This window comes from Nannospalax galili, unplaced genomic scaffold (genome assembly GCF_000622305.1).
Source record: "Nannospalax galili isolate Female #2095 unplaced genomic scaffold, S.galili_v1.0 scaffold735, whole genome shotgun sequence".
NCBI lineage: Eukaryota > Metazoa > Chordata > Mammalia > Rodentia > Spalacidae > Nannospalax > Nannospalax galili.
This window is the reverse complement of record NW_008337053.1, coordinates 2,978,683-2,989,308: the sequence shown is the minus strand read 5'-3', so window position 1 is coordinate 2,989,308 and position 10,626 is coordinate 2,978,683. Positions and strand designations below refer to the sequence as shown.

Sequence of the window (10,626 nt, the reverse complement as noted above, 5' to 3'; positions counted from 1 at the left end):
CCACCACTTTAAAAGTTTTGTCTGTAAGGGGTAAAATTTAACACAGCACTAGCAGGGTAACAGGGGGAATAAAACTCACACTTAAGTTTCTCAAAGTACACATCAAAACCAGAAAAATATCACTTAAAACGGTAAGGAATGGATCCTAGAAAAAAATGTTAGACATGGATGGTCAAACACAATTTTTATTAAAAATAAAACGTAAAAATGATTTTGTACATATGCGTCCAAATTTCAGGCATGGGATCCAAGTAGGTTTCATAGAAAACGCTGTAGCCAGGTATCAAGTCCTTACAACAAAGTAAACTACCCCCCACCCCCTCCCAGGTTTTGCTACAATCAGCAAGTTTCACTCCCTCCCCCTCCCCAAAAACACAAATTAAAACAAGACAATTTGCTAGTATAAAAACGACCAAGGTCCAAGTAATAATAAAAAAATAGAGTCCATCAATGACTGTAACACAAAATGTGTGTGGGGGGCCCAGTCCACCTTCAGAGGGAGAGAAGCGGCAGGCAAACGGGGGCGGGGGTGGGGGGGCGCCCACTCCGAAGCGGCTCCCCCGAGGGCAAACCGGGGAGGGCGGGAGGGGGCGGGCAGAGGAGGGCTTGACCCCGCTTGGGCTGTCGGGAAGGAGCGAGCCTGGAGCCGCCGGCGGGCCTCCCGTGCGGGGCCCCTAGAACGAGCTGCCCCCGTAGCCGCCCCCTCCGCCGTAGCCGCCTCTGTAGGGTCCACTGTTGCTGCGGCCGCCCCAGCTGCTGCCGCCGCCGCTCTTCATCGGCCCGTACGAGGACTGGTGCTGGCTGTAGCTGCCGAAGCCGCCGAAGCCGTTCCCGTAGTCGCTGCCGCCGTACGACGAGCCGCCGCCGCCCCCGTAGGCGTTGTAGCCGCCGCCGTAGCCACCGTAGCTGTTGTAACCGCCGCCGCCGCCCTTGGCCAGGCCGTTCTGGTCTCGGCCGCCGCCGCGCCCCCGGCCGCCGCGCCCGCCCCGGGCCGCCCGCGAGCCGCCGCCGGAATGGATATCCTCCTTGGGGACCGCCTTCTTCACCTCCACGCGGTGGCCCTGGATCGGGTGGAACTTGACCACCGCCGCCTTGTCGGCCGCGTCGTGGTTCTGGAAGTAGACGAAGCCGAAGCCCCGCTTCTTGCCCGACTGCTTGTCGGCGATGATCTCGGCCTTCTCCACCGCGCCGAACTGCGAGAAGTGCTCGATCAGGTCGCCCTCCGCCACGTCGCCCTTCAGGCCCCCGACAAAGAGCTTCTTCACCTTGGCGTGGGCCCCGGGCCGCGCCGAATCCTCGCGGGACACCGCCCGCTTCAGCTCCACCGTGTTGCCGTCCACCGCGTGCGGCGAGGCGGCCATGGCGGCGTCGGCCTCCTCCACATTGGAGTAGGTCACGAAGCCGAAGCAGCGGGAGCGCTTGGTCTGGGGGTTCACCACCACCACGCAGTCCGTCAGGGTCCCGAAGGCCTCGAAGTGGCCGCGCAGGCCCGACTCACTCGTTTGCACGTTGAGGCCGCCGATGAACAGCTTGCACAGCTGCGAATTCTCCATCTCCGCCGCCCGGGCCTTGCCCCCGCCCTGCGCGCTCCGCGTCGCCGTCGCCGTTAGCGGTCGCCGAGGCCTCCCGGCAGCCGGGGCCCAACCGCCGCCGCCGCCGCCGCCGCCCCCGCCGGGGAAGGGAAGGGAGGGGAGGGGAGGGAGGGGACAGGCGCGGGCCGGAGGGCGAGCCGAAGACACTGGCACAGCACCGAGGCCGCGGCCGCCGCCACCTCCGCTCCCCTGTCAGGGCACCACACAAAGAGGCCGCTGAACGCGCGCGCACCCTCCCCGCATCGCGCGTCACCAGCGACGCCGGGCCTGCTGACCAATCGCCGCCCCGCTCGTCTTAGTCCCGCCCACCGCGCCGCGGCGCCGCTCTCCCGGCCGCCGCCCGGCCATCCGCGGTCTAGTCACGCCGTCGGTGCCTGGGCGCCGCCCCCCACTCCCCGTCGTTCCCACCCCCGGGAGTGCGGGGCTCCCAGCCCAGGGAGTCGCGTCAGCCTTCGCGCGGTGCGCGCTGCGCTTTCTTTGGGCCCCGCGGCTGTTCCCGCCGGCTCCCCCCCCCCTTTCCGTGTTCCCTCCGCAGCTCCGCAGTGGCGTTGGCGCCAGCCCCTTGAGAGACAGATGAGTTGAGCCAATCGCTGCCATCCCCTCGTACGCACTTACGTTTTCCGCGGCCGTGGGACGGGCGCGCTCTCTGGTGTGCGCTTGCCCGCCGTGCCCTGTGCGGAGCCGGCTGTCTCACGGGCCTCCTCTCGTTGGGGGGCGGGCGGACGCGGGGCGCTGCGGGGCGGCTCCCAACAGATGGGCCGGGGGCCGGCGGGCTCTTTGAAAACTTGACTGTTGGGGCTCGGGGCCCAGGTCCGCCCGCCGCTTCTGGGCTGGCCTACACCTGGCGTCCTGCCCCCTGTGGCACAAAGATGGAGGCCAGAGCCTTGGCCCGAAGGCGGTTATTAGCCGTTTACAGTGTTCGGGTAGCTCCGTCTATCTAGAGTGACAAGCACCCCGCACAGAAGCGAGCCCAAGCCAGTGTCAAGTAACAGGACGCCTGAAACGGGGTGACCCAGACAAAGCCCGAGACCCGGCCGCCGTCCCGCCCTGCCCACACCCCCCTGTGTCCTTTAGGGATGCCTTTCACACGTCCCCTGGGACTCACGTGCTCATTTTACATCAGTAAGTGTTTTAGGTATTTAATCACATCACTAGCTAATTGTTTTGAGACGTCTCAACTCTAGCCCAGGCTGGTCTCGAACTCAGAACAATCCTTAGCCTCTCCAGTGTTAGGATTACAGGCATGAGCTATGGAGAAGTCAACAGACTTCCACAGAACTTCTAACAGGTTAACAGGTTTCTTGTACCCTCTTGTCTCCCCATCCATACATTCTCATTGTCTGCCTCTCCCCTCTAGAATGTAACAGAATTACTGTTTTCTGCCATGTTGCCAGTATCTATTATACTGTCCACACAGCTGGATAAACAGAACTTTGTGAGGCACTATACTGACACTGACAAGATGTCATTTAGTTTCTACCACATGGAAGACATGTTTTATTATTTCCATTTTAAGATAAAATTAGAGTTTTTAAGATATAACAAAAATCATTCACACTCAGGTTTTGCTAATTTTTGATACAAAGGTGGAAAAGAAGTATAACAATGTTTGAAACCTGGAAGCCTAAAATACCAACATACCAGAAGTACAAAATTCAAGAAAAGGAGCTATTTTAGTGGGGATATATAGTCGTGAATGTTTAAAGTGACAGCGGCATATCCATGGGGCAGTGTTTTCTAGGATGCATGATTGTAACTCAGACCAGAGTTTCAACTTTAAGAAGTATATGTTAGAGTTGTACAAATAAAGTGTTAAAACAGTACAAAATGGCTGGGTGTGGTGGCACTCGCCTTTAATCCCAGCACTCGGAAGGCAGAGGCAGGCGAATCTCTGTGAGTTCAAGGCCAGCCTGGTCTACATAGTGAGTTCCAGGACAGCAAAACAGTACAAAATGAATTCCTAAAGGAATAACTACCATAGCCCACTTTTCTGCATAAGTTAAAATGCCTAAAGTAAAAGCTTTCTCTTACATTGTTTTTTGATATGTTTGTTTTTTGAGCCAGGGTCTCCTGTAGCCCAGGCTGGCCTGGAAAACTCTGTGGTTAACCTCCAACCAGTCCTCCTGTCTCCGAATCTTGAGTGCTGGGATTACAAGTGTGCATCATGACACCCATCTTATGCAGTTCTGGAGACTGAACCCAGGGCTTTGTGAGTGCTAGGTAAGCACTCTACCAACTGTACTCCATCCCCAGCCCTCTCATATACTGTTTTAAAATATTATTTCACACAAGCTACAGAGGTATACACTAAAGGTTTAATTTCTTGTTTTGTTTTTTGGGGTTTTTTTTTTTTGTATTTTTTAGAGAGGGTCTCCCTGTAGCCCCAGCTGGCCTGGAACTCACTATGTAGACCAGGCTAGCCTCAAACTCAACAGAGATCCACCTGCCTCTGCCTCCCAAGTGCTGGGATTAAAGGCGTGTGCCACGACCCCCAGCATCAAAGGTTTAATTTCTATTGCAAGCTTCCTAAGTACTCGTAGAAGATAGGGATAATTGGAGGAAACAGAGGCTTATTAAGAAAACTAGGATACAGTCAGGCATAGTGGTGCACACCTGTAATCCCAAGATCGCTCCAGGCCAGCTGAGGCTATAGGGAGACCCTGTCTCAAAAAAAAGAAAAAAGAAAACTAGGATAAAGTTCTTTGAGGGCCTTTTCTAGGTAAAGGTATGGTGTTATGGTCTAAATATGAAACCATATCATGGGTGGGCAGCATTGATTGCCAGTGGATGGGCTCTTGAGAAGTGATTGGATTTTGAAAGCCCTGATCTAATAATGAATTAATCTCTCCAGGGATTAATGTGAGAGCATTATTGGGAGGTGGTGAAAAGCACAAGGTGGGGCATAGATGGAGGGAATAGGTCACTGGAGGTGTGCCCTGGAAAGATGTATCTTGTCCCCACCTCTTCTCATTTTCTACCCTCCTGTCTGCCGGCAAAGCAAGACACTTTACCAAAGTTGTCCCACCATGATGCTCTGATGGCACAGAAACAGTGGAGTCAGCTAGTCACAGAATAAAAACCTTTGAAACTGAGCCAGAATAAATCTTTCCTGCTTTGCTTATCTGGAGTCTTTTGTCACACTATGAAACTTTGGAATATAGGGAATCAGTTTCCTACCCATCTTGTCATTAGTGGAGAAAAAGTACTTTCCCACTTTACCTTTTAGATCATTACCTGAGTTTGAGAGATTTCTGACTCCACCTTCAAAAACAAAAAGTTTGGCCAGGTGTGGTGCTGTACACCTTTAATCCCAGCATTTGGGTTGGAACCAGTCAGGTCTCATAGTGAAATCTTGCCTCAAAACCTTTTTAATAGCTGAAATTTAGAAAAACACTTGGTTTTTATTCTTCCTGCAGACTTTACTGTCTAAATGATTAATAGAAGACCACACAGCCCATGGATTTGCAAACTGGAAAGGATGTGTTTACCTAAATCATACCTAGAAAAGAGAAAAAAGGGTGAAAAGAATGAGTTTAAGGAAAAGGAAACAAGCTAACTGTGTTTCCAGAAAGCGACTGTGGCTTTTTTTCTTTCTGCCTCTGTCTCTAGAGCTGGACTGCAGGCATGAGCCACCATGCCTGGTTTATGCGGCACTGAGGAATCAAACCCAGCTTTGTGCATGCTACTCAAGCATCCTACCAACTGAACTGCGTTCTCCTGCCCCGGCTGTGACTTCTAAATCAACATTGTATTACATCCGTTTGTTTTTATAGTTAGAGTTCTATTATGAACCACCTCCCAGCAAGTTCATATATTAAAAGCCTTAGTCATCAGTAGCAACAAATGTAACTGTCATTGAAAATTAGGTCTTTAGAGAGGTAATTAAGCTGAAATGAGGCCATTAGTGTAGAGACATAATCCAATGTAATTTGTAAGAACAGGAAGAGATGCCAGGGGCACATATACACAGAGGGATGATCATATGAAGAGACAGGCAGGCAGCAAGAGAAGCCTCAGAACTCAACCTGCCAGTGTTCCACCTGAATACTTTAGTGGCCTCTTCCACCCTCAAAGCCAGCAGTAGTGCAGTGGAGTCTTTTTCACATTGAATCACGCTGATCTTGATTCTTCTCTCAATCTAGGTGAAGTGGACTGAATATTTTTCCCCAAAATGCATATGTTGAAACTCAGTGTGATGGTATTTGAAAGTAAAGCCATTGGGGATTCGGTTAGGAGAATGAAGTCTTCAGGGATGGAATGAGTGCCTTTATTTTTATTTTATTTTATTTATTTATTTATTTGGTATGTTTGAGACAGGGTCCCGGTAGTCCCAACTGGCCTGGAACTCCCTATGTAGACCAGGCTGGCCTTGAACTCACAGACATCTACTGTCTGTGCCTCCCAAGTGCTGGGACTAAAGGCATGAGCCACCACTCCAGGTGTGTGAATGAGTGCCTTTATACAAAGGGCCAGAAAGCTAGCTAACTCTCCTCCCACCATATGAAACTACAGTGAGAAAGTTAGCAGAGTGCAACCTGGAAAATCCTTCACCAGATCCCAGTCATCTGATCTGGAATTTCTGACCTCTAGAACTGAGAAATTCATTTCTGTTACTTATAAGCACTCAGACTGTGGTACTTTGTTAGAGCAGCCCAAACTAGGACCCAACGATAATCCCTATTTAAAGCCAGTTGATTAGCAACATTCATTCCATCCACAATCTTTTTGTTGGTTGTCTTGTTCTGTTTCATTTTTATGAGGCAGAGCTCACGTAGCTCAGGCTAACATCCAACTTGCTATATAGTGGAGGTTAGTCTTGAACTCTCGATCCTTCTGCCTCAAAGTGCTGAGACTTCAGGGCTGTGCTACTATGCCTGCTCTCCAGCCACAATCTTAACTATCCCTTGTCATGTGGCATAATGCATTCACAGATGCCAGGGCTTAATATGTAAACATCTACCTCAGCTGGGAACAAGACACTATGGGGCTGGAAAGATAGATAGGGCTGAGTCAGGAAGGATTTTTTATTTATTTATTTATTTATTTATTTGGTCTTTTTGAGACAGGGTCTCCCTGTAACCCTAGCTGTCCTGGAACTCACTATATGGACCAGGCTGGCCTTGAACTCACAGGTGTTCTCTGCCTCCTGAGTGCTGGGATCAAAGGTGTGCGCCACCACACCCGGCTAGGAAGGATTTTTATTTCTTGCTGAGGGTTTCAGCCTTTAATTCTATAAATAAAATGGTACCCTTGGAGTACTATAGAAGTGATTGTGTTTAGAAAGCTTCCCTGTGAGCAATGTGGAGAGGACGAACATGACGCAAAGGAAGCCCGTTTAGAATCCTTGGGCAATACTAGTGGGCCTCCCAAGGCCAGAAATAAGGCAGAGGCAGTAGTGACTGGCTAGGAGGGAGAAATTATTTGAGAGAGGTTTAGGAGTAGAAATTTACTTGATGTGGTGATTAACTGATTTTAGAGGTAATGTTACTTCCTTCATGATAATTCACCAGAAGGAGGAAGATCAGTTGGATTCTTTGATTGTACTGTTATTGCAGTGGAGAAACCATCTCTCTTGCACTTCATAATAGAACCTACAGTTGTACCTAAGCACTTTGCTCTCTAGGCTTTACGATAACACTTCCCAGCTTTCTTTGTAGTTAGTTGTGGTCCTGTGACTATATTATAGTCAATGAAATATAAGCTAAATGTCTATATTGTAGTCAATGAAATGTAAGCTAAATGTTGAGTGGCAGCTTCCAGGAAACAAATTCCTTCTGCCACATTTTAATCTTGTTTCGAATGTAGATGTGAGAGCTAGGTGTTGTATAGCATGCCTGAAACCTCAGTACTTGGGAAATGGAGGCAGCAGGATCTGCTAGCCTTGGCTACATAGGAAGGGGTAGAGAAAGGAGAAAGAGGAGAGAGAGAGAGGAGAGGAGAGGGGAGGGGAGAGAGGAGGAGAAGGAGGAAGAGGGAAGGGGAGAGTGAGGGAGAGGAGGGGAGGGGAGGGGAAGGGAGGGGAAGGGAGGAGAGGGGAGATGTATAAGGGTTAAGGGGACATATGACATACTTCCTTGGAGCCCTGAGCAGGTATCAAGTACTGTTAAAGCAATGTTAAAATCAGTATGATACGTTCTTGTAAGCACTTTAGGCTTCATTTTCCTGTATATAAGCAATTTACTATAATTTCTATTTCAGTTTACAGTGATATTACAATTTCCTGTAAATGAGTGAATGGGCATTTTGATTCCATAATTGTCAGCTGTTACCTGCCTACCCTGGCTGTCTTGAACAAAAGGTCTGTGATTCAAACAGCTAACTGGACTGCCTGTATGTCAGTGACAGTAGTGTCAAACACTCCATGGATACCTTTAGAGGACTATGCAAAGATCACAGCTGGTTGGCTCTTTATTTTTTATTGCTTGTACGTTTAGTGATTGATTTAGGGAGGGCATGTGTGTGCCATGGCATGTACCTGGAGGTCAGAGGATAACTTGCAGGAGCAGTTCTCCCATTCCACCACGTGGGTCCCAGAGGAATCAAACTTAGGTTGTCAGGCTTACTAGCAAACACCTTCACCCACTGAGCCATTGCACCAACCTCTGCCCTGGCTCTTAAAACTGCAGCCTCAGTACAGCTGTGTGAAACAGTTTGTAGCCAGGTGTGGTGGCGCACTTAAGGGTTTTCTTTTTTTCTTTTTTTTTTTTTTTCCTTTTCTTTTTTTCTTTTTTGGTCTTTTTGAGACAGGGTCTCCCTGTAGCCCCAGCTGTCCTGGAACTCACTATGTAGACCAGGCTGGCCTTGAACTCAGAGATCCACCTGCCTCTGCCTCCCGAGAGCTGGGATTAAAGGTGTGCGCCACCACACCCGGCCTAAGTGTTTTCTATATACAGACTGAAGATCCTTAATCTGAAACATTGAAATGTGAGTCGGGCATGGTGGCTCATATCTGTAATCTCAGAACTTGGGAAGCTGAAGCAGAAATTTTGCTGCAATTTGAGGCCAGCCTAGTGAGATCCTATTTCAAAAACACCAAAAAAGGGTTGGGTGTGATGGTGTACACCTTTGATCCCAGCACTTGGGAGGCTGTGGCAGGCAGATCTCTGTGAGTTCAAGGCCAGCCTGGTCTACATAGTGAGTTCCAGGCCAGTTGGGGCTACAGGGAGACCCTGCCTCAAAAAAGACCCCCTACCCATAAAAAAGAAATAATTTCTACCAGACTTTTAAATAGTGGATTAATATTGTTCTTTGACAATTTAATACATGTACGAAATGCATTCTGATTACTATCCCCGTCTCTCATCTCCCTCCCATCCATATCAGATTCTTCCTCTTTCCCAAACTGATGGCTTTGGTTTGGTTTTGTGATCCATTTTATTTATTTAACCAGGGCCATCCATATGACCATTATACCCATTGGAGCCTGGTGGGGTCACCAGTAGGTACACAATTAAAGGCAACACCTCCCCCTTCTCTTAATCTTTCAGTAGGAAATAGTTTAACAGTGAAGGGTAGGGCCCCTTTGGCTTCTCCCCCATCCATGCCTGATTCTTTGGGGGCCCATGAACTCACAGCAGTTATGGATGCTTACACTAGTCCTTGACTAGAAGATGGTATTATAGCCCATCTTCCTATCTTCCAGCTCTTACACCCCCACCTTCCACAATATGCACGGAACTTTAGAGGGGATTGTACCACAATTTTTATTATTAGCCTCTGATTCCTAGATGATGCTCCAACTTTTTCCTCCTAGACCAGAAGGGGCAGTGCTTCCCCGTGTGGCCTAGAGAGGGACTGCTGTGACTGGTTCTGGAGAGGCAAGCCTGTGATTTATACTTAAGGTCTATGATGGGAGCTAAAATGCAAAGCTGTGGTTGGATCAAAACAAATGGTCCCTTCTTGGGTGATCTGAAGCAGGCTTCTCAGGCTGACTTAGTAAGTCAGCTGAAAGACACGCTCCTGTAATGCTACAGTAAGCCCAATAAAAGCTTCTCTCAAGTGGTCTTTTCGTACCTACATTTAAAAATACAGACTGACCTGGTAAAAGGAAGAAACAGCAGAGCAGCAGTGGCAGTGAGACCTAAGCAGCTGGCAGGCCAGACTCTGAAAGCAGCAAGGTGACCCACTGCGTGACAACTGAAGCAGTGACACACCCGAGATGTTGAGAGTGGCCAGGGCAAGCAGGGGGACAGTGGAAGGTGAGGGGCCAGAGGGCGGAGGGTTGAGAGCGAAGAAGGATAAAAGGCTCCACAGAGCCAAGAAGAGAAACCGCACACTCAGGTCACCAAGAGAATTCCACAGTAATGCCAAGATTTTAGAGCCAAGGGTTTCGGACACCCAGGCCAACAGCTGCTGTCAAGGGCTGAGGAATTCCAACTTCTGAGGTTCACAGAGACATGTAGCATTTACAGGGCTAAAGAGCCCCAATATCTGAGAGCTGTAACACTAGAGGGTGACACCCACTTTTGTTCCCACCTGCCTACTGCCTAGGCTCACCATTGCCAAAGACCAGCACCTGAAGAGCTTCTCCTTAGCTACCACAACTATCTGAGTAGAGCAAAGGGACCCTTCAACCAATGGGTTGGCAACAGATGGGAGAGATTGTACTCCAGCAACAATCCTATATCTGAAAGCTGGGACTCATACCCTATTAATTAAAACTAGGGTTTAAATGCAAGGAGACAAACCCAGAATATCAAGAGGCTGCCGTGTTTACCAGACTGTCTAACATTGGGTGTTTAGGTCAGAAAGAAATAAACGTGTATCATATTTAAATCTAATGTTAACTGACACAAGAGAATTCCATGATCGCTATTTGTATCTGGAAAATATCCATTGAAATCCTTTTTTTTTTTTTTTCTTGGTCTTTTTTGAGATAGGGTCTCCCTGAAGCCACGGTTGCCCAGTTGGCCTGGAGCTCACTATGCAGACCAGGCTGGCCTGGAACACACAGAGATTTGCCTGCCTGTGTCTCCTGAATGCTGGAATTAAAGGCGTGTGCCGCCACACCTGTTTTCCATTGGAATCTTATTCA

The 10,626-nt window shown here is 49.2% G+C and overlaps 1 protein-coding gene across 1 annotated transcript; it reads right to left on the bottom strand.

Annotated features, from left to right (window-relative positions):
* Positions 1–546: 546 nt before the first annotated feature.
* Hnrnpa0 (heterogeneous nuclear ribonucleoprotein A0) lies at positions 547–1,859 on the bottom strand. The gene has a single exon (XM_008831811.3). The coding sequence runs from the start codon at positions 1,551–1,553 to the stop codon at positions 675–677; it is 879 nt and encodes a 292-aa protein (XP_008830033.1). The 5' UTR covers positions 1,554–1,859; the 3' UTR covers positions 547–674.
* Between the last annotated feature and the right edge of the window lie 8,767 nt (positions 1,860–10,626).

Bases quoted from the DNA above. Each gene is read 5' to 3' on its own strand.
- Hnrnpa0 (XM_008831811.3), bottom strand. From the start codon at position 1,553: ATGGAGAATTCGCAGCTGTGCAAGCTGTTCATCGGCGGCCTCAACGTG.